This window comes from Phoxinus phoxinus, assembly GCF_949152265.1.
Source record: "Phoxinus phoxinus genome assembly, chromosome: 6".
Lineage (NCBI taxonomy): Eukaryota > Metazoa > Chordata > Actinopteri > Cypriniformes > Leuciscidae > Phoxinus > Phoxinus phoxinus.
This window is the reverse complement of record NC_136881.1, coordinates 39,182,888-39,205,170: the sequence shown is the minus strand read 5'-3', so window position 1 is coordinate 39,205,170 and position 22,283 is coordinate 39,182,888. Positions and strand designations below refer to the sequence as shown.

The window sequence follows — 22,283 nt, the reverse complement described above, 5'->3', positions numbered from 1 at the left end:
CTAACCGAACGTCCAGTTTAACTGCCACAAGATCTTCTTGTAATAGGCTAACGATCTCATCAAGGAAAAACACACTGTATTTTTGTATTTTCATTGCATTTTTCATTTAGCCTATAAAAAGTTAAATAATACATTTTAATATAAAAATAGGCTATTAATGAATAATCGATAGTCGATCGTTAATTCTCCCGACGATCGACTACAATTTTAATCGAATGCCCATCCCTACTGTTAATTAAGATCTTTTAAATAACTTCTGAAATGCATTATACAGGCACTCAAGTCTCTTTATATAATTAATAATGAACAATTTTCTTAGTTTCAACACAGATGTGATAAGATGAAATGGTTTAGTAGCCTACAGCACTCACCTAATCCCAGAATCAGTGTGTCCACTAAAGTTATGTGGAGGATCCATTGACCCGTCACTCTTCATGGACACACAGCTGGGGTCTGGTGACTTCGATCTTTGCATCTGGACTGAACTAAAACAGAACATGAAGGGAATTTAGAATATTTATGCTAAATTACTTACCACTAATCATTCTAATGAAATCACAAAATGGAGCCATTTAGCATGAAAATCAAGTTACCAACTTTTAATTTTAGGGTAGCCTACGCAATTTTTTTCAAAAACACTTTTTGTTATTCTGGTTAAAACTCTCTTCACATTCTGATAGCAATCAATAGAAGTGATCTAAATATTAAAAATATACACGTCTGTGGAAGTCTCAGGACCATGGCGACTCAGAGTCATTGCCCTCTAAACCATCAGGAATCAGCGGTGAGAAGTAGTAAGGTACACAGATGACGATGTTTATTTTAGTAGGCTACACTTCATCAAAACCAGACTACAAAATAATCGTGTAAAACCCAGTAAACCTTGAAATTATTACATTTGACATTAGAACAAAATATATGGATATGAGAACATACAACTAAATTAACAATCTCTTAAACATTTTAATTTAGTTTTGTGAAATTTTTTATTAAACATTTTTTACCTTTATTTTCATTAAAAGGGCTTATATCTGCTAGATGTAGACTCATTTAGTAAATGACAGCAACTAATTTAGAAGTGCGCAAACCGGGTGCCGTGCCAGACAGTGTAGTGAGACGTACCAGAGAATGTCTAATAAGGGGAGAAGTTTCACTCTCGCTACACTTCCGGCTTCTGACTGGTTGCAGTTCCACTCTGATTCCACATGAGGGCGCTCACAGGACGAGTGCAGAATGAATGGAGGTCTATGGAGCTATACCCCTCAAAATCCACTTTTCTCAGGATATCATTTTTTGTCTAGTAATTTGAATGTTGTATTCGAAAGGAGATGCAAAGAAATTACACACTGCTGGGTGTTAGATTTTTTAGAGTCACTTATTTGCTTTAAAAAATATTTTTAAATGTCAATGACGTCATACACATCGTACGACCAGAGATACTGCTTTACTGCAATCCTTCAGGCACTGTGGTGCTTTCGGGCTCTGCACTTTCTTTTCTCTCGAGGCATCGACAGCACAGCTGACACAGGTAAACACAACACACTGACACAGGTAAACACACAACACACTGACACAGGTAAACACACAACACACTGACACAGGTAAACACACAACACACTGACATAGGTAAATACACAACACAGCTGACACAGGTAAATACACAACACAGCTGACACAGGTAAATACACAACACAGCTGACACAGGTAAATACACAACACAGCTGACACAGGTAAATACACAACACAGCTGACACAGGTAAATACACGTGCTAGAAGAGTTTCTGCTAGAAGACATCTGGTCCCGCTTCGGATGCCACCAAGCGGTATCTCTGGTCGTAATCAGTCCTTCACTGACCAATCAGCATTCATTAGCAGAATGCTAGCGTGTTATGGGCAACAACAACTCAACCTGTAATAAATCGAAAGGACATAAGTACTCGTTCATTCAACTTTCGACTTTTAACCCATGTTGAAGTGAACTTGCAAAACCTACAATCAAATCTGAGATTTGAAATCGGGTGAAAGAGACAAATTTAGCCGTCTAGCTCCATAGACTCCCCAGGGGAACTCTGGTTGAAATATAACCAATATGGAGTGGGCAGGCTCTCCGTAGACGGGCTCTGGACGTACTTCCGTCCAGATTCGCTTCAAAGTCCTGCATCGGAACCGCGCGGAGTTGTAAAAAAAATGCTGTGCACACCATAGAAAAAATTTAAATAAAGGCTAGATGTCTCGTCCGCGCTGCTGGCCCATGGAGGTCGACGTCCGCACCTGGCGGCCATCTTGTCACAGTCAGCTCACTCACTCGTAATATTGTGTTTTAATGGTGCATGTACTTTTTAAATAACCATAACTTGCTCAATTTTCTACCGATTTTCAAACGGGTTGGTTTGTTATAAACGTAAGAGATGTATGACACTGCATACTTATGAATAATTATAATATTATATATTTCAACATGTTTAAGCACCTAGAAATATAGCCACGTTAATAACGTTTGTAAGAAACCAAACAGTTTGTAAATCCGTCAAGATTTCAGCAAGATAAGAGTATTTGTGTTCGTGCCGATCACTCACCTTACAGAAAGCTTGCCTGTGACAAGATGGCCACCGGGTGATGACGTTAGAGACTCCGCCGTAAGACATCTAGCCTTTATATGTATATCTATGGCATACACCGTAATGACATCATTTTTGCAGAGCACCATCGCGTTCATGAGGAATCGGTGAGGATAAACCAAACTTCAGGCTATGCAGAGTTGTGGACAGACAGTCACTGAGCACCACAAACAAACACAGCTTAATTGGCCAAAATGCTCCGTTCGACTTTTCTGGGACCCTTCCCTGTGGATGACCTCTGACCTACTTTCTGTATGATCTGAATTTCTGTGTTTTGAATTTTAGAATATTGATTTTGATGTTCCGAATTTCTTCTTCATCTTGAAAACTTGATGCTGTATTTTTAAAAACTGGATATTTGCAGTCTAAGAATTCAGAACAAAAAAAATCCACTGATTGAAAATGCAAGTCTATAAAATTCTGCCATAAAAAACATTTAAAATGGTTAAATTTCAAATGTTCAATATTCAAGTTTAAAAAAATCTAATTCAGAACTATGTAAAACGTTACATAACTCTTGGCAATACAATTCATTCACACAATTCAAATAGTTGTCATATTACAACCTGTACCTTTCAAGGTTCCTCCTGAACCAAAACAAGCTTATGCTGCGTTCACTCACGTCATAACCATCATTTTGAGATGAGCAAAATCTGCGCAGAACCGATCACCGGTGATCAGCACGAGATGCATGCCGGTTAGAAATCTGTCCGAGTGCGGTCCGCCTTGCTCTGATGTCATGCTGACGTATGTCAAAACACTCTCGCCAGAGCCATAGAGAGAAAGAGTTGTGACACTCCCATAGACCTCCGTTGTAAAAAATGGCGGCGCTTTTAACCGCCTACTTCCGGGATTTGAAGACCGGATTAGTTCCAAACACTGTCATTTGGGCGTTGAACCCCATTCACTTACATTGCTGCGCGTCGAGTTGTTCCAGAGGCAAGTTGCTGAAATATCGACCTCTTTTGAATTGTCAACTGTGTATATTGTTTCAGAGGCCCTTTGCGATGCTTATACTGGTCTTCATTTGTATATGCACAGCGTAATTATTTATATTTTATCTTGGTCGTTTCAACCAATTTTCTAGCATTGCCTGCTTGCTAGTTAGCTAGCGTGACTTCGCCAGCTGTGAAGGTAGCATCTAATTAGTTCGGTAATGAATCGCTACCACCTTCATAGCAACTTTTATTTAATTGAATTTTTGGGATATACTAACTTTTCATTTGTTGTCTTGAGTGAAGCGGCTTGTGAGAACAATGCTGGACCTTGTTATGGCCATCACCAGTCCTGTCTGTTTCATGGATCACCTGCCCCTGGTTTTTGTTTTTCTTGTTCACACACACTCACACAAGCACACATTTTTGTTGTCTGTCATTGTTTAATAAAAAATATTTGATTTGAAAACCTTCGTTTGTATCAGCCATGCTTAATTGATGTCTCAATAGCTGTAACAGAAGTTACAAGTGTTTTGTTAGTTAAAAAATATATACATTGGAGAAAATACTCTTTTTCTTTTGATGACACTATTTTTACATCAAATATTGTAAATACTCAGAGGCTTTTCTATTTTAATAGGTTCAATCTCTTCAGGCACTTCAGGGAAACATGCTATTTCTGATTACTATTTATTGAGTGGTAAATTGATTTGCCAGGGAAAAATTGTGGTTCTTAACCCAAAAGTATAATTTTAGAAATGAGGTGAAAAAAGTTTTCTAACAAGAAACCCAAATGTATGACCTTGTTGGTTGAAGTAAAGTTCTACATTGACAATACAATAAAAAAGCTATAAGGTCTTTAAAGGGCACCTATTATGACATTTAAAATGTTCCTAATGTTCCTAAGACTTAGAGAAAATTGTGCATGCTTTCATCACCAGCAGGGTGGATTATTGTAATGGACTCCTCACTGGCCTTCCCAAAAAGACCATAAGACAGTTGCAGCTCGTACAGAACGCTGCCGCCAGGATCCTGAGCAGAACCAGAAAATATGAACATATCACACCAGTCCTCAGGTCTTTACACTGGCTTCCAGTCACATTTAGGATTGATTTTAAAGTATTATTACTGGTATATAAATCATTTAATGGCCTAGGACCTCAATACATTGCAGATATGCTCACTGAATATAAACCCAACAGATCACTGAGATCATTAGGATCACATCAACTAGAAATACCAAGGGTTCACTCAAAGCAAGGAGAGTCCGCTTTTAGCTATTATGCCAGCCGCAGCTGGAACCAGCTTCCAGAAGAGATCAGGTGTGCTCCTACTGTAGCCACATTCAAATCCAGACTCAAAACACTTCTGTTTAACATTGCATTTACTGAATGAGCACTGTGCCGCTGTTCGTCCGACTGTTTGCACTGTATTTTATTTTATTTTATTTTTATTTTTTACTCTAAACTGTTTTAATTATTCTTATTTCTTTTGATTATTTTAATTTCTTCTATGTAAAGCACTTTGAATTACCATTGTGTATGAAATGTGCTATATAAATAAACTTGCCTTGCCTTGCCTTGCCTAATGTTGTTGTGGGAGTCCCCAACAACAGTTTTACATGCATGCAATGACAAAAAACACTTTTGTTTTCGTATAATATGCATTTATTTTTACCTGATTTGCTCACCGACTCCCAAATGATTCGTTCAACGACTCGTTTTTCAAACCCCTCCTTTGTGCAACGCTAATCTGCGTTGATTGGTCAGATGACCCAGCAGTGTTTACAGAGATAATACTTATTTTTAACACGGAGTGCAATGATGCTTTTATCAATTAAATTGTATTATAATAATGATTATAGTCCACTGCTTTATAGTTTGTAGTAAAAAACGAAAATAAGATAAAGAATTTAATGTTATGTTAGCGAGCATAGCCCAGAGTTCATATTGTAAAAGCACAATCAGTCTTTGTTTGCATTAGCCCGATGCATAAACATAACGTTTTTACAAAAAAAAAAATGCAGTTACGTTACTACGAGGTATTACTCTATTCTTTAGACAACTCCGAAAACAACGACAAACACTTCACATATCTCAATACAATTGTCATTGAAGACCTAGAAGCTAAACGGTGCTTGCACAACAAACAAAATAATTATTAAGCATGCTACATAAAATATAAAAGCAAAAATTATTAATAACACTTACAGGTTGTGATACGGAGGAGGAAGCTGATGCAAATAAACTTGGAACTGAACCTTCCTTCAATATCAGCCAGCTCGCGAATCCAAGTTTGATTTCATTTAAAAAGCAATCGTCTTCAAAATGACGCGAACAAAGCACAAGGCTCGGACTATACTTCTGTGGTATAGTTGTATATATGAATTGTAGCCACTTAGTCTTCAAATGCTCCTCCTTGGGCAGATGAAAAAAGTTTGCTTTTGAGCCGCACTTCAGAGCAGCGTCTCGTCGCCATGATGTTTCCCTGCTGGCCTTGGAGCGCAATAAGTGGGCGTATCGTATTCAAATAACTTGACAAGTTGACGTCATCCAGTCAGAGAAAAAGCTTCGGTCTTCTAACGATTCATAAAAATGACTCAGAGTCGACTCTCACTTTTGAAAGACAATAACTTTATATACGGTGCACTTTCATATTTCAAACTTTGCAGGATGTTTTTGTTCACTTAGATCTATGTTACACACTACATGAAAGTTACATTTCAAAATTCCATAATAGGTGCCCTTTAAAGGTTTGTGAATTTTACACAATTTCTTTTATATTTTTATACCTCAATGTATTTTTTATTTTTATATTTCTACCTCGCCCTGGCACGTTTTATTTATTATTTATAGTGTAGTTATTTTCTCTTTTTCCTACTCTTTAACTGGTTTATGGATTATATAAGAAGAAGAAAAAAGTATAATAATCTAGAAACCTATCTAGCTGGCGCTGCGATGATCCACTAGTGCCCCTGGCGGTCAGGAGGAATGAAACAAAAGATTTTCAAGCATGTTTTGTGCCAAACCTTTTACATGGCAAGTTTTGAGGTTAAATGTCAGAGCAAATAATAGCCTTTTCTGGCAAATATCATTAAACTGCACCACATTATTTAATGGGATTTCCTAGCCTACTTTGTGCCAAAGGAACTGTAAAACTGTTAATACCATTAAATAATTTATTATGCTGGTAAATCTGTAGGAGAAAAGCAACTTTTTTAACCATATAAACACCTGTAAATATGATGTCAGAAGACAAATATCCGAATACAAAAATCGCACTTGTGTTTAAAAAAAAAAAAAAAAGATCGTTCGTCACAGCACAACGTTAAACACAGTCTGACTATATCTTTTCTAACTCGATGTTGGCGTCCTGAATGCAAATTCAAACAAAATGTCTACTTTATCATACATTAAACCTTATAAAAAAGTATGTAGGCTACACTTTAAATTATAGTTCGCAAAACACAGTGGTCCAGTGGCTGGGACATGGCGGCAGGTATAGGCCTACACACAATTAAAATGTAATTATATCACTGTCTCTGTAAGACTTACCTGTGTGGAAATAAATCTGTGGACGGGTCTTCATAATGCTGGCCTCCATGGTGTTCCATCAATCTAAAATCTAAATTGAAGGAAACTCAACACTTGATATTAATGTCAAGTTTGTCTTCATAAAATGGCGGCAGGCCGATGGACTTTACTTTCTCTTTGATAACCACCTCAGGTGAACAGAAAAGGGGCGGGCGCGATCCTTCCCCACGAGGACATGATGCCAAACAGACCTGACGAAGAGATTACACACTGTTCTCGCGGATATATTAGTGCGTCGAACTATTTTACAAGAGGAAGATGGAAGTCCATAAAACAACAGACGAGGAACACGGAAACAACAATAATGGGTGTATGAGGCTTTCAGAAGGTTTGTGGGGTAGACTGGGTACAGTTAGTGTACATTTGGAACACCTTAAATAACACTTTCGTGCGCAACAAGTCTGATCTGTGATATTTGCTTCGCACATTCGTATTAGAGCCATCTTCGATCGTGGGAAATTTGAAGTACAAGCTCTTCTCCAGCTAGCCTGACTATTCTCCAGCACGAAGATATCGGCGAAAGTTTTTTTTCTATGGTAAGCTTTTCACTTCACCACGTCCCTTCCACATTTAATAGTTTCTCATCCTTACATGATTGTTAAAGTTAACTTACATTTTCGTAAACCTTAATCTGTGCTCTAAAAACTGACATAGACTATTGCATGACTTTGTGTCATGCAAGGTCATCTAAAATCTAGAGAAAGGTTCGAGGTGGTCAGTTGAGTAACAATGTATCAAATGCACCCGCAACTATTGCGGCACATGCAGTTTAGTTGGACCATTCATTATTTATTGGGTTATTGTTTGCATTTGATCTGTTTTATTGTTGCTGATTGCAACTGTTCTGTTCAAAGTTTTTTACTGTTACTCAACTTTTCAACTGAACTACTATTAAAATGATGAACTTAAATTAAATATTGTATCGCTGTTTGCCATTACTGTACAATGTTTTACAAATGAACTACTTTTAACTAAACAAATAATCAAATAAAATACTGAATGGAAATAAAAACAGTTGAATTATCATTTTTAAAGGTATTTTACATTTCCAATGAATTGGTTAGTCAGCTTTACACCTTTACCGGTGTCTCAACTGTACTCAACATGGGTACTGTACTAAAAAAGCTTCTTGTGTTTATGAGCTAATTGTGGCAAATATGACCAACTTATGGATGTTAATAATTATTAATATTTTAGTAGACAAGTAAAGGAAATGTCATATGAAAAAATCACTTCTTTTTAGTCCCTAGTTTTGGTGTGGTAACGGAAAAAGCAAAAAGTGTACCAACTGCACTATGAGGTTTGAAGGAGTTTCAAGAAAAGAAAGCAGGAGTGCTTTCCACCTATGAATATTTTAAATTAAAGATCAACAAATAATAATAGTTTGTCATTGTAATTTCTTCTTTCCCTTCTTATGAGCGCCGTTAATGTGTAACAATGCTGTTGAATCTAATGGTCAGCTGTTTGAAACTGACAAATCAAACTGACCAACAGCGTCTGTCTAATTAAATATTCATGAACTTTGACAGACAAAATATGTTGCAAAACTTTCACACTAGCTATATATTTCGTTTTAGCGTTTGAGGGGAAATCAAATTGACAAACAGTGATGGAAAACACGTTAACACTGAAGAAATGGTTTTACCTTTACAGTCATAGTCCAAAAAATATATATTTCTCATAAACTGGATGGTATAATAATAATAATAATCTAACCCTATAAACATCCAGGATTGGCCATTAACCCACAAATGAAACGTTTTTTTTATTTGCTCTTCAATTATATTGAGCTGTTGACTGATATGATAAAAAAAAGTCCACCAATACATGGATGGGATAAATATTTTAATACATCCTTTTTCACACAAAATATTTACATTGATATAGTCATATATATATATATATATAGTCATTATTAGAAAAATCACGACACAGCAGTGAGGTCACCGTGACTTCAGTGTTGATGATGATATCTCTTCAGTGGCTCCATATCCACCATCATCTAATATCTGTCAGTGAAATAAAACACAGACAGTAACACAAGCATTACTGACACATCTGTTCAGAGGATTGACTAGTTCATGACATTATTATATTATACTGTATGACATTATTAATCAATAGTACTTACTGCAGTGTCTTGACTTTATAATGTGGATCATCTTTTAAAGCAGAGACTCTTCACACTTGCATGTATTATATTCCCAGTCAGATCCAGTTCTCTGAGTTTGATCTCAGAGCGGCAAAACCTTCATCTGTGAAATAACAACTCAACCTGCAGAAAACAACAACACACTCTCTCAGTTCAGCAATGAAGGGGTGGATTTACAATCCCTGTTTTTGTATTATATAATAAATTGGAAATCATAGTTTTCTTAAAAGCAGTGTATTTATTCTGGTATTTATGTTACAGGAATGTCTGTGTCTGTTATCTGGAGGTGATGAAGGGTCTGATCGATGTCAGAAACTCAGAATGCAGTAACAGTGTTTACTCACTTAACCCGGCTTACAGAGAATAAACATGTACTTGTTTTGTACTTAATTTGCTCATACAACCAAATGACACATATTTTATGAGAATAGTCAGTTTGAACTTTATTCTTATTCTGTGTGGATGTAGTTTTCATGATCCAGTGAAGTGCCGACACAACTCAGCCTTAAAGGGAAAATATATGTTTTATCTAACTGTGCTTTCAGGGGTTGTTTATTATTATTATTATTATTATTATGAGACGCATGTGACACTGCCAAAGGAACAGTCTCTAGGAGAATTCAACAGCGGCCCATATACATTTATCATTTATGATTCACTGGTGACCCTTACCAAAGTTACTTGAGTTGCTAGAATGATCTGTAATGTTAATCAGAATCTGTAAGCATGACGTCAAATTATTACCCATTGACTAGAAGTACTAGTGTTTCTGTTTTTTTCCTAATTTAAATACTATTGAGAACTTGTGGAAAACTTTGTCTTCAGTAAAACACCTTAATTTTATTCAGAGGCCCCAAACTGAGCCAAAATATGCAAATTTCCTGCAGATGTTGATATTTAGTATATGTCCAAAAAAAACAAGATGAAATTCTAATAGCTCATAATGTAAAACAAGATCTTTATAACAATACAACAGACTGCTTATATAAAATGCACATAAATAACAGTCGTCACTCTTTATCTCCCAATAGCATGTCTTAGTAAAACTATATATTTAAATGCTTGGTTTTACGATCAAAGCTCAGTAGATTTAAAACACAACCACACAAGAACAACAACCTGAAGGTGTGGTTCAATTACATAGAACAATATTAAAGGCCTTTTACTTGCTAAAAGAATATAAAGCATCAGTCAGACGACAGAAAGCATGTAGTAGATTGAGTGCAACAGGTTTTACAGCAGTTTTCACCATGTTGATAATTTAAAGCCCTTAGAAATGTGTGTATCACGTATAATATGGTCAGCTTAATAGGGTTAACCTCACTTATTATGCCATAACTGTTCCTGTGTGAGAATATTTGTGCACATGAACACGTCATCTACTGGTGTCTCACCTTCACTCAGCGTGAGGAAGAGGATGTTGAGCAGAACGCAGCTCGACAGGGAGAACAGCGGCATCCTCCACCTACAACACACAGCATCAGAGCTGAACACTGGGACACACAGCACATGAACAACACAGAGATGCGTTTCTCAACTGGCTGGAACAACAACAAAAGCCTGCTGATGAGAGTCACATGATACGGTCACCTGGAGTACAGAAGCAGTGCGAGATGTGCAGTTGTCAGTGTGATTTGTAAGGGCTGTGTCTCACCCGAGCAGGAACCGCAGCACCTCCAGCGTGTCTGTGACGGGCTCCAGGAAGATGGCCATCCGCTTGAAGCAGATCACCATGTTCAGCAGGTCAAAGGTCAGCGCTCTGGGGCCGCCCAGCTCAGAGGCGCTGTCTATGGAGGACGAGTCCTAGGCGGGAAACTGGGTGAGTTTGGTCCGATCGCCGCCCGTCTGCGGGAGCTCATGAGGAGAGGAGACTGTGCACTGCATGCTGGGAGATCAGAGAACATCAACACTGTGTTTATCTCTGTACACACGTGACCGTCAAGAGACTCACATCTGTGGATGACACTGATAAAACTGACTCCTGCTAAGAAAGCCTAATTTAAATCTTAATCAGATCAGCAATGTCAAATCCAGTAGACTTATATATTACTGTAAAGCTGCTTTGAAACAATGTAATATATAGAGAGTTATAAAGGTGAGCAGATTTGACTGGATCACAACCAGAAAAAAACACATCTGATGCTTTAAAACATGAGAACAGAAGTAAGAGTAATTTCAATTGATGTTATAGTGATTTTAATCTATGATTTTAACACACGATTAACGTGTTTAAAATAATAATAATTTAATTTCTTAGGCATGACAGTAATAAAAGGTGAATATAATAAACACGTCGTATAAACATCAACCAGAAGAAAACACAACAGACAATGACATACCTTTAAATCCTTCAAACAGTGTCTTCTGCCCACTACAGAGTCATCAAACAGTCTTTAATGTGAATAAAGATGGATTAATATTAGATTAATCCTCTTACAAATATATATAAACAAGCTTTAATACCGCCTGTCCACTTACTTCTGCTTCCGCAATTCGCAGGCAGAAGAGTAGACGTCAGAGCGCGACGATTGAGTGTCAGGAAGAGGAGAAGAGCGCCGATCACATCGATCAAATCTATTCAGTTTTTTTTTTCTTTTCTGTTAGGCTATAAGTTTAGAGGACACTTTTGTCAGCATCTGCATTATAACTTTTTTTTTTATTCTATTATATCTTCTATTTGTGTGTTCTGTGACATTTTAAAGCTTAACTTATTTTCTTAAATAAACTAATGTTCACATGTTGTGCTCAAGTTATTTTTTGCGGCTACAATATTAACTATTAGTTTGACTGTAAATTTAAAAACATCTACAATTCTGTGAAGCCATTCTGTCCCGAGAACAAATTTAGCTTACTTTAGTGTATAAGATATTATATAATTAGCCTAATTTACATAAACATGTGTTTGTGACACTGATTTAGTTTAAATAGTCATGATGTAGCATTAGCTGTTACTGAAGAGATAAATATAGGCTAACTCGTAGTGATCATGTGATGACACAAATTTGCACCTAAATCATAATAATTTGCCTTTCACACACACCAACATAAACAAAGACAGAACATTTATATAAAATAATAATTTGACAATGGCAAAAATCATCTTCAAATCTCAGGAAGACTTGACACTTTTGACAAAGACATTAAAAGCATCATCATCATTAAACCCAGATGAAACTCAGCTCTGTTCATCACTGTTAATCTGTAGTGATTGTGTTGAGCTGCTCACTTCACGGAGATGGATGATAAAAAAACTAATTCACTAATACATAAATGAGAGGAAGACTTTATTAGATATTATACAAAAAATCATGTACATTTATATACAGCAAATCGATTAGGTTACTGACGTAACCCAGGTTCTCTGATAACATGACGTGAGGTATCTCACTATGGGAACGCCTCTGGGCGTGACCGATCGCGGAAGCACCAATTACACCACGTCTGCCAATCATGGCAGACCAATCGCTGCAGCGATTAGGGAGTCCCGCCTCCCTGTATATAAACCGCAGCTACCTGCCGTTTCGTCATTCTCCGCATATCTCTTCTCCGTGCGAAAAGGCAAGGAGGGCAATGTTATGAGATACCTCACTTCATGTTATCAGAGAACCTGGGTTACGTCAGTAACCTAATCGTTCTCTTTCTAACATTCGTTCGGTATCTCACTATGGGATATAGACAACTCCCCTATTACCGATATGCTGACGAAGCAGACTGAAGACGAGAGGGTTAAAGTGTGTGCGGAGAGGACCAGCTGGCTGCCGCGCAAATTTCTTGAATCGAAATGCCTTTAAATAGAGCCCAGGATGTAGACATACCTCTAGTAGAATGCGCCTGTAGACCTACTGGGGGCTCTAAATTCATGCTATTGTAACATAACACGATAGCCTCTACCACCCAGTGGGAAAGGCGTTGACGGGAGATAGGTTTTCCCTTGCAAGAGTCTGCCCATGAGACAAACAGCTGGTTGCTCTTACGCAATGTGCGGGTTCTCTGTACATACATACACAGTGTACGAACCGGACATAAACAGTTTAGCCTCTCCTCCTCTGGAGAAAAGAAGGTGGATGAAAAGCCAACAAGTCCACTGATCTTACTCTATCCGCGTGATCGTATACCTTGGGCACGAACGCCAGGTTAGTTCTACCAAGTACTCTTTGACCACCCGGAGCGAACCTCATACATGAGGGGTGAACTGATAGAGCATGCACCTCACTCGCCCTCTTTGCTGTTGTAAGAGCGAGTAGTAGAGCCGTCTTTAAAGCGAGCAGCTTTAAGTCCATCTTATCAATGGGCTCGAAAGGAGGTTTTGAGAGCGCGTTCAGGACCACAGACAAATCCCATAGTGGGACCAGTGGCTTTGATACTGGGTGCAATCTGCGTGCACCTCTCATGAATCTACAGACCAGGGGGTGTTGGCCCATAGTGCCTGAATCAATCCCCACATGACATGCCGAGATAGCGGACAGATAAATCTTAACCGTGGAAAAAGCTCTGCCTTTATCCAGGAGGTCCTGAAGGAAACACAGCACGTCCGAAACAGAACACAGGAAAGGAACAATGTTCTTATCTGCGCACCATTCCTCGAAAACTCCCCATTTGAGATTATATAAAGAACGTGTCGAGGCAGCCCTCGCGTTCTGAATCGTCTCAATAACCCTCGGAGGTAACCCGGCTGTGCTCAGATTCACCCTCTCACGGGCCAGGCCCAGAGAGCTAGTTTCTGAGGGGAGGGATGGAATATTTCCCCCCTTGCTTGTGAGAGAAGATCCCTGTGCGCTGGTAACAGCCATGGCTGGTCGTAGAGCAGTTGCGCAATCTCCGCCACCCACAGTCTCCCCGGCCAGTAAGGCGCGATCAGAATCATCACATGTCTGCATTCCCGAACCCTCTGTAATGTCGGCTCGATCAAGCTCAACGGTGGGAACGCGTATAGCAACACGTCTGGCCACTCGTGGGCTAGCGCATCCACACCCAATGGTGCATCGTCGTTGGCCAGGGAGAAGAACAGGGGACAGTGAGCGTCTTCGCGCGATGCATAGAGATCTACGGCAGCCTGGCCGAATCTCTCCCATAACACGAGGATCACCTGGGGGTGGAGTCTCCACTCCCCGTACAGAGGATTCCCTCTGGATAGTAGATCCGCTCCCCTGTTCATTATTCCCGGGACATGCATCGCGCGAAATGAGAGGAGAGACCTGCTGCTCCACATTATTAGTCTCTTCGCTAACATGTGAAGCATGTGACAACAAACTCCTCCCTGCCTATTTATGTAGGCAATCACCGTTGTATTGTCTGTCCTGAACAATACGTGATGATTCTTGAGAACCAATACCACTCCAGTGAAGGAGTTATAGTGGTATTCATTTGTGATTGTTTTAGTGATTTTTTTGTGATCTTTTTCTCTTTTTATCCCACTCTGCGCCCTTGGTCCTTGACCTGGATGCGTCAGAGAAAACTTTATTTTTGATGGGATGCTTATGAACGTTAGACCTTCTCCCCTCATAACAAACCTCGAAGGTGGAGGGGGAGACAAACTCTTGGGGGGCACTAGTGGAAAACTGGCCACAATCCCGCACACTCTGAACTCACACTCTGAACTGTACACACGAACACATTTCACCTCTGCATTCCTTCTCCTTTCCCCGCGGGAGGGAGAGAGGAATCATTCTGAAGGGATGGGACAGATAAACCCTGGGTGCTGTCTCCCAACCCTTCCTGACGCCAGACTGGCGTATCAGGTAGACCGCCTCTTCTTATTCTCCTGAGGGGCAGCCGATCGGTGTTTCGCAGCTGCGGCCGCGAACGACTGTTTCGGCCGAACGAAACCGGGCTTTGACTGCGGAGCCGCGTTATCCTGCTGTTGCGGTGGCGCGGGGCGGGAAGGCTGATAATCTGAGTGCCCTCACCTCCCTGAGGGTTTGAAATTCGGCCGGCTCGGGTAATAAGGCAGCCGGTTTTCTGGGGAGACAGACCTGGAAAGCTTCTCCCTCCTTCTTCCGCAGGTCACACTGCTGACGCATTGCCGTTGCCGCCGTGCCGAACATGGCCTTTGGATCTATGCGGGCATCCAAAAACTCCACTTTCTCTTTGTCAGAGAGTCCTGAAAAAACCCAGCCACAGCGATCTCTCTCCCACAACTGCTAAGCCCATATTCCGACCACAACTTTGAACTGCTCCGCGGGACGTGCGCAGGTTTAAATCTGCGATGACGCATATCTCCTCCCAGAGCACTGGGTTGGGAGATCCGGAGTCCAGCTGACGACCCATCTCATCAAATAGCTCCGCTTGATAGGCTGTAAGGAGGGACGTCACGTTCAAAGCACGAACCAACAGCGCAGTTGACTTGTAGATCTTTTGAAAAACAGAGGCGGCGAAGCGCTCTGTCTTTCCTGGCAGCGAGGCTCCGGTTGAAGAGAGCGCCGCCCTGCGGCTCGGGTGCAAATTATTCGCTACTGATGTTTCCACAGGGGGAGGATCTGCCATCCCTAGATCGTCCATTCCCTGAACATCCAGCCTTGAGAAACCCTTAACGGGCACTCGATGTGAAAAAGTCTTGTCCCAAAACGTTTTAATCTCAGCAACACAGGCTGGGACGGCTGAAATAAACTGCCTGGCTGGCGGGAGACGTGACGGGAGCCTCTTTCCATCATACAGGTCTCTTTCAGCCCCTTGACCTGCTTGTTGAGAAGGCCAGTCGATAGACAATCTCGCCGCGGCCCTGCGACAGACCTCGATTAGATCCGTGTCCACCTGTACAGGGGAGGGTGAACTCTCATCCTGTGCACTCGGTGGCCGGGACTGGTTCGGGGGAAGAATGGCATCTTCCTCGTCGTCCTCCTCATCCTCGAGGATGTTCGACAATACCTCGTCATCTTCCTCTCCCGCTAACGGGTCATCAAACAGCGTGGAAAGGACGGGTGACACCTTCTCCATCATCTCTGCCCATGAGCTGGTGGTCTGAGGACAATCCATGGGTTCCTCTCTGTGCACCCCTAGCAGAAATCCACATTCCACAAGCACACGGGTGCGGAGGACGACCCTTTCCTCCGGGGCTCTCCGGATCTATCGCGGTAGCCACGATAGAGCTTGCACTCTCTTCGTACGGTAAGTTACACCACAACGTGACAACTAGTACGGAGCTGTGCTGCGATAGAGAGCTTTTTTTTTTTTTTTTAACTTAAGAGCAGGAAAACTCGTCTTGACACGTTAGTTATCACACTCTTAAGTGACAAAGTCAATCAACAACTCAAAATTGATTGCGTTAGGGACGTTACCTCTCGGCTCCGTCAAGAAACTGTTAAGCAATAATTCCCAAGTCTGCTGAGGACAGCTTCCGAAATCTTCCACGGGGAAGAGAGCGAGAATGACGAAATGGCAGGTAGCTGCGGTTTATATACAGGGAGGCGGGACTCCCTAATCGCTGCAGCGATTGGTCTGCCATGATTGGCAGACGTGGTGTAATTGGTGCTTCCAAGATCGGTCATGCCCAGAGGCGTTCCCATAGTGAGATACCGAACGAATGTTAGAAAGAGAACCAGTAAAGGTCACGTGACTTCAGTGTTGATGATCATGTCTCTATAGTGGCTCCATATTCACCATCATCTAATATCTGTCAGTGAAATAAAACACAGTCAGTAACACATGCATTACTGACACATCTGTTCAGAGGATTGACTAGTTCATGACATTATTATATGATATGAAAGGAATCAATACTTACTGCAGTGTCTCCAGTTTATAATGTGGATTATCTTTTAAAGCAGAGAGACTCTCCACACTTGCATGTCGTAGATTATTCCCAGACAGATTCAGTTCTCTGAGGTGTGAGTTTGATCTTTGAGCTGAAGCCAGAGCAGCACAACCTTCAGTTGTGATCTCACACCACCTCAACCTGTAGAACAACAACACACATTTTAATCTCTCAGTTCAGCAGGAACTACACAACCACAGAGAGACTGAGATATTGTTTACTAAGGGCCAGATTTATTAAACAGGGCAAATTAGTTGAGAACCACTGACAGAAAATGCATATAAATATCAGTCGTCACTATGGGCCCTATTTTAACGATCTGAAACGCAAGTGTTTCAGCGCAAAGCGCAAGTAACTTTGTGGGCGGATCCCGGTGCTGTCGCTATTTTCCCGGCGGGATAAATGACTTGCGCCTGGCGCAAATCTAAAAGGGGTTGGTCTGAAGTAGCTTCATTATTCATAGGTGTGGTTTGGGCGTAACGTGAAATAAACCAATCAGAGCGTCCTCTCACATTCCCTTTAAGAGCCGGCGCCCTTGTTCCACGGCGGATCGCTATTATAACGGCGGATTTGCCAGGCGCACGCCAGGAGCGGTTCACAGCCGAGGAGGCCGACGTTCTTGTCAGGGCCGTAAAACACAGAGAAGTGACATTGGGGATGATGGGAGAAACCCACCCAAATTAGCTTCGGTTAAACAGGCGTATAATTTGGGTAAATGTGTAGCCTAATCTAGATTTTTTTTTTTTTTTAAATCTAGATACCGGTAGATCTTTTTCACATCTTCACGATCACAACAATGATTTCCCTCGTGTGTTAATATTTTTCCTTGTAATAATGTATGATTTGCAAAAATGAAAACTGCTGCGTCTGTTTATATTAGAGAATCAAAGTGGATGCGCGTTAACACGCTACATTATGGCCAAGCACGCGCCCTTAAAATACCATATCACTAACTAGCAACGCGCCACTGTCTTTAGGCTGTTTTTTTCCTGGTCAGTGGTGCATTTGCTTTCTAAAACTGGAAAATAGCACCAGGGAACGTTAGCGCCGGAACACGCCTCCTCTTTGCACTGAACCTCCCCCGCGAGCGCAAGTTCATTCCCTAATTTATCGACGTGTGTCTGTGGAGGGAAAAGTCCGCTGTGCGCGGGTGCAAAATAGGAATGATACATGCGTCGGTGTTCAAAGTCAATTGCGCTGGGTGCAAGATAGGGCCCTATATCTGCCAATACTTAGTTTTCTGATCAAAGTGTAATTTTAAAACATATAATGTAATGCAATACAATGATGATTGAGAGATAAACTAATAAACCTTCCTCAAAAGCCTGATGATCATATTTGATACATTTGAACAGTGGTGTGCGGTCAGAGCCAGCAGGGCCTTCTCTGCTGGCCCTGTCAAAATCAAAAATATTTATTTTTTCTTAATTAAATTAAATTGTGTCTGAACATGTCTAAATTCAAGTCTATCAGTACGTTAGGATTATCTTTCCAGAAAGAATATGGTTAGTTTTTGTGAGTCTGAGCTGGATTTTACATATGTCATCTAAGCGCAGCTCCGTGGACCAGAACTAGTAATATAGCTAGCCTTCCGTTGAAGCTGCCATTTTCCATTTGATCATAACTTTGACTGATGTGTGTTAACAGCCAATCAAATTGTGATTGAACGCCCCAGAGGCCCAGCGATGTGTCGAAGGCTAGCCCGCGCTGATGTCATCAACATGGGTGGGGGGAGGTTGCTATATAATGTTAAATCAGATACAATACATGTATACAATAACAATTTTCGGGAAAAATAACATTACGATGTCCAGAAATCAATTTCAATAGTACATTGGGTCCTTTAGGGTACATTTGAGAATTTCCATGTGACTAAATCCATTGATACTTAAACTGATGTCGTGTACTGTAATGGTCTAGTGGCAGAACTTGTGCCAAGCGTGTCAGAGGTTTTGGGTTCTGATACGCACTCGTATCGTTTTTTTTTAATCAAAACCGAATATGTTCATCAGTAGGGGGAGTGGAGATCGTTACTGAAGGCCCTGACTGAAACCCCACGGTACGTACTGCATTTGAACATGATTTTTCAAAAAAGATGTATGGATAATCAAGTAAAGCTAAGTTGCTTCAGTCCAGAAAATTATCATCTTGAAATATTAGTAACATTATAAAGATTATTCTTATGTTTATTTAAAAATACGTAAAGATTTCACAGCAAAACGTCACATGACCCACGAGCTGAAGGGACACGTTTTAAATTATACTTGCTAAAAAAACTATAAACCATCAACCAGACACCAGAAGGCAAGTAGTAGATTGTGTGCAACAGGTTTTTGATCATGTTGATAATTTAGATCAAATATGATACAGTATGAATTAAAGGGTTAAAATAACATTATTCTTGTCTCAGTTAAGATTAATGTATGATCTTACGTCAGTTTCTCCAGTTTACAGTGAGGATCCTTCAGTCCATCAGAGAGCAGCGTCAGACCTTTATCTCCTATTATATTCCCAGTCAGATCCAGTTCTCTGAGGAGTGAGTTTGATCTCAGAGCTGAAGTCAGAGCAGCGCAACCTTCAGCTGTGATCTTACACCTCCTCAACCTGTAGAACAACAACACACACTTTAATCTCCACTTCCATCACTATCAGATATGGTACTGCATGTGTAATATATTGCAGATATATTTAGTCATGTAACAAACACACATATATAGAGAAATATATAATGTAATATATTTCTTATATTTTTAATTATTTCCATTATAAATGTTTCATAATTTCAAGCTAGTTAAAAGCACTAGCACACCTGCATGTACTTATGTATTTAGCCATAAGACGATCACTGTGCTAAGGAGTGCACAGCCATTACATTTAAAATATAGTAATTGTAGTTTTAATGGTGTTTGGACAATCATCAACGTCACCACAGGCTCTACTCTTCAGTACAATGACCCCAAAAACTCACACATACCAGAAAATCTTTTAAATTCCAAAATAATAGATCATGAAACACTAACAGATCTCCCCCTATATTAATATTGAGCAAAACACATTAAATAACACTTAATTTTAACATTTGCTCTCTTTTAACAGTCAGAAGCAAAGCATGCTGGGAACTAGAAATCTATTGTAACTCATTCCATGAATGTGAGTGTGTGTGTATATATGTATATTTTTTGTCTTCATTTATAAATATTTTATATATTAAAGGTGCTGTATGTAACTTTTTCACTCTACCAAAGAAGAAAAATACCATAATATGTTTGCATATATTGAGGAAACATGCTAAGTTCAAATACTTGTTTCTCTGAAAAACACTTCTACCGCCAGTTATTTTACTTTGAAATGTGTGTTTCCAGGCTGGAATGTTTGTTATTGTTTTGGTCTACGATACTCCACATTACCAATTTTCATTGTCCATTGCGCTCGTTCCTGTTGCGTGTGCTCAAACTGGCGACCCGTGTGAGCGTCGAGTCTGAATTTTGAATTGGACTGCAGTACCTATTTCGACCACTAGTTGTCATTCTTACAGACTGCACCTTTAATATATAGCCATACATGGTCAATGCATATATTGCAGTATATTGAAAATATAAGCACTAGTTTCCCATATATGGAAATGTATTATGTAATGTATCGCATTACATTTTGCAGTATATATCCATATATTTTTGTTCCGTAAGGGTATTTGCAGAGGTAAAAAAAAAAAAAAAAAAAAAATCCCCAGGAGTTGATACCCACTGACATAAAATGCATATAAATATCAGTTGTCACTCTATATCTGCCAATAACGTGTCTTAGTAAGATGATATTTAAATGCTTAGTTTTATGATCAAAGCTCTGTAATTTTAAAACATATAATGTAATGCAATAGGCTCTATGCACGAACGCTGCTGTCGTATTTCCGGTAGAATCTCAGCCAGCGTCTTTACTTCCGCATAGCGCGCTCTATAGTGAAGTGTACTAGCGGCAAAACTTCATTTTCTCAGAAACGGAGACCACGATTTTAGAAACCGATCACTAGTCGGATTTCGCATGATATGAGAGAATACTCACCCTCAAAGTTGTCGATGTAGCTCGAAATATATGATTTAAAGCCCGTCTCTTTCTTACTCTCAGGTGTGACAGCTGCCTCACAATATTGTTAACATCATTCACGTTAACCGCTGGAAGTAATTAGTAATTTGCCATTATCTCCACCTAATGCGAAAACGGCTCCGACGCAGCACCGGATGTAACTGGGCGTGCCGAGACAAAACGCGGAAGCGATCTGCATAGAGCACATACAATGATGATTGAGAGATGAACTAATAAACCTTCCTCAAAAGCCTGATGATCATATTTGATACATTTGAACATGATTTTTTTTTTAAAGATGTATGGATAATCAAGTAAACCTAAGTTGCTTCAGTCCAGAAAATGATCATCTTGAAATATTTCTAACATTATAAAGGTTATTCTTATGTTTACTTAAAGGGCACCTATTATGGAATTTTGAAATTTACCTTTCATGTAGTGTGTAACATAGATCTAAGTGAACAAAAACATCCTGCAAAGTTTGAAATATGAAAGTGCACCGTATATAAAGTTATTGTCTTTCAAAAGTGAGAGTCGACTCTGAGTCATTTTTATGAATCGTTAGAAGACCGAAGCTTTTTCTCTGACTAGATGACGTCAACTTGTCAAGTTATTTGAATACGATACGCCCACTTATTGCGCTCCAAGGCCAGCAGGGAAATATCATGGCGACGAGACACTGTGTTCTGAAGTGCGGCTCAAAAGCAAACTTTTTTCATCTGCCCAAGGAGGAGCATTTGAAGACTAAGTGGCTACAATTCATATATACAACTATACCACAGAAGTATAGTCCGCCTTGTGCTTTGCTCGCGCCATTTTGAAGACGATTGCTTTTTAAATGCAATCAAACTTGGATTCGCGAGCTGGCTGATATTGAAGGAAGGTTCAGTTCCAAGTGTATTTGCATCAGCTTCCTCCTCCATATCACAACCTGTAAGTGTTATTAATAATTTTTGCTTTTATATTTTATGTAGCATGCTTAATAATTATTTTGTTTGTTGTGCAAGCACCGTTTAGCTTCTAGGTCTTCAATGGCAATTGTATTGAGATATGTGAAGTGTTTGTCGTTGTTTTCGGAGTTGTCTAAAGAATAGAGTAATACCTCGTAGTAACGTAACTGCATTTTTTTTTTGTAAAAACGTTATGTTTATGCAT

General features: G+C 39.8%; 2 protein-coding genes and 1 long non-coding RNA gene across 8 annotated transcripts in view; all 3 read right to left on the bottom strand.

The window, feature by feature from the left end:
- LOC307000587 (NACHT, LRR and PYD domains-containing protein 3-like) overlaps positions 1-7,273 on the bottom strand; it is a 30,572-nt gene extending 23,299 nt beyond the window's left edge. Inside the window, exons 1-2 of one of the 2 annotated variants that reach the window (XM_079616258.1) lie at positions 7,108-7,273; positions 372-485 (exon numbers count right to left, since the gene is read on the bottom strand). In XM_079616258.1, the coding sequence (XP_079472384.1) occupies positions 372-485; positions 7,108-7,166 (173 nt within the window). In that variant the 5' untranslated portion in view covers positions 7,167-7,273. Of the gene's footprint in view, positions 1-371; positions 486-3,834; positions 3,974-7,107 lie in introns of those variants that run through there. The other variant, XM_079616257.1, reaches the window with a different exon arrangement.
- A 2,010-nt stretch (positions 7,274-9,283) lies between these two features.
- LOC307000620 lies at positions 9,284-11,089 on the bottom strand. The gene is made up of 3 exons (XR_013798053.1): positions 10,953-11,089; positions 10,693-10,763; positions 9,284-9,421 (listed from the first exon to the last, which is right to left on the bottom strand). It is a non-coding gene; the product is annotated as an uncharacterized lncRNA (long non-coding RNA).
- A 5,681-nt stretch (positions 11,090-16,770) lies between these two features.
- Positions 16,771-22,283, bottom strand: part of LOC307000585 (NACHT, LRR and PYD domains-containing protein 3-like) — a 34,906-nt gene continuing 29,393 nt past the window's right edge. For all 5 annotated transcript variants that reach the window (XM_079616245.1, XM_079616246.1, XM_079616248.1 and 2 more), the window contains 3 exons: positions 19,482-19,652; positions 17,019-17,189; positions 16,771-16,907 (listed from right to left, as the gene is read on the bottom strand). In XM_079616245.1, coding sequence (XP_079472371.1) covers positions 16,901-16,907; positions 17,019-17,189; positions 19,482-19,652 — 349 coding nt within the window. In that variant the 3' untranslated portion in view covers positions 16,771-16,900. The remainder of the gene's footprint in view (positions 16,908-17,018; positions 17,190-19,481; positions 19,653-22,283) is intronic.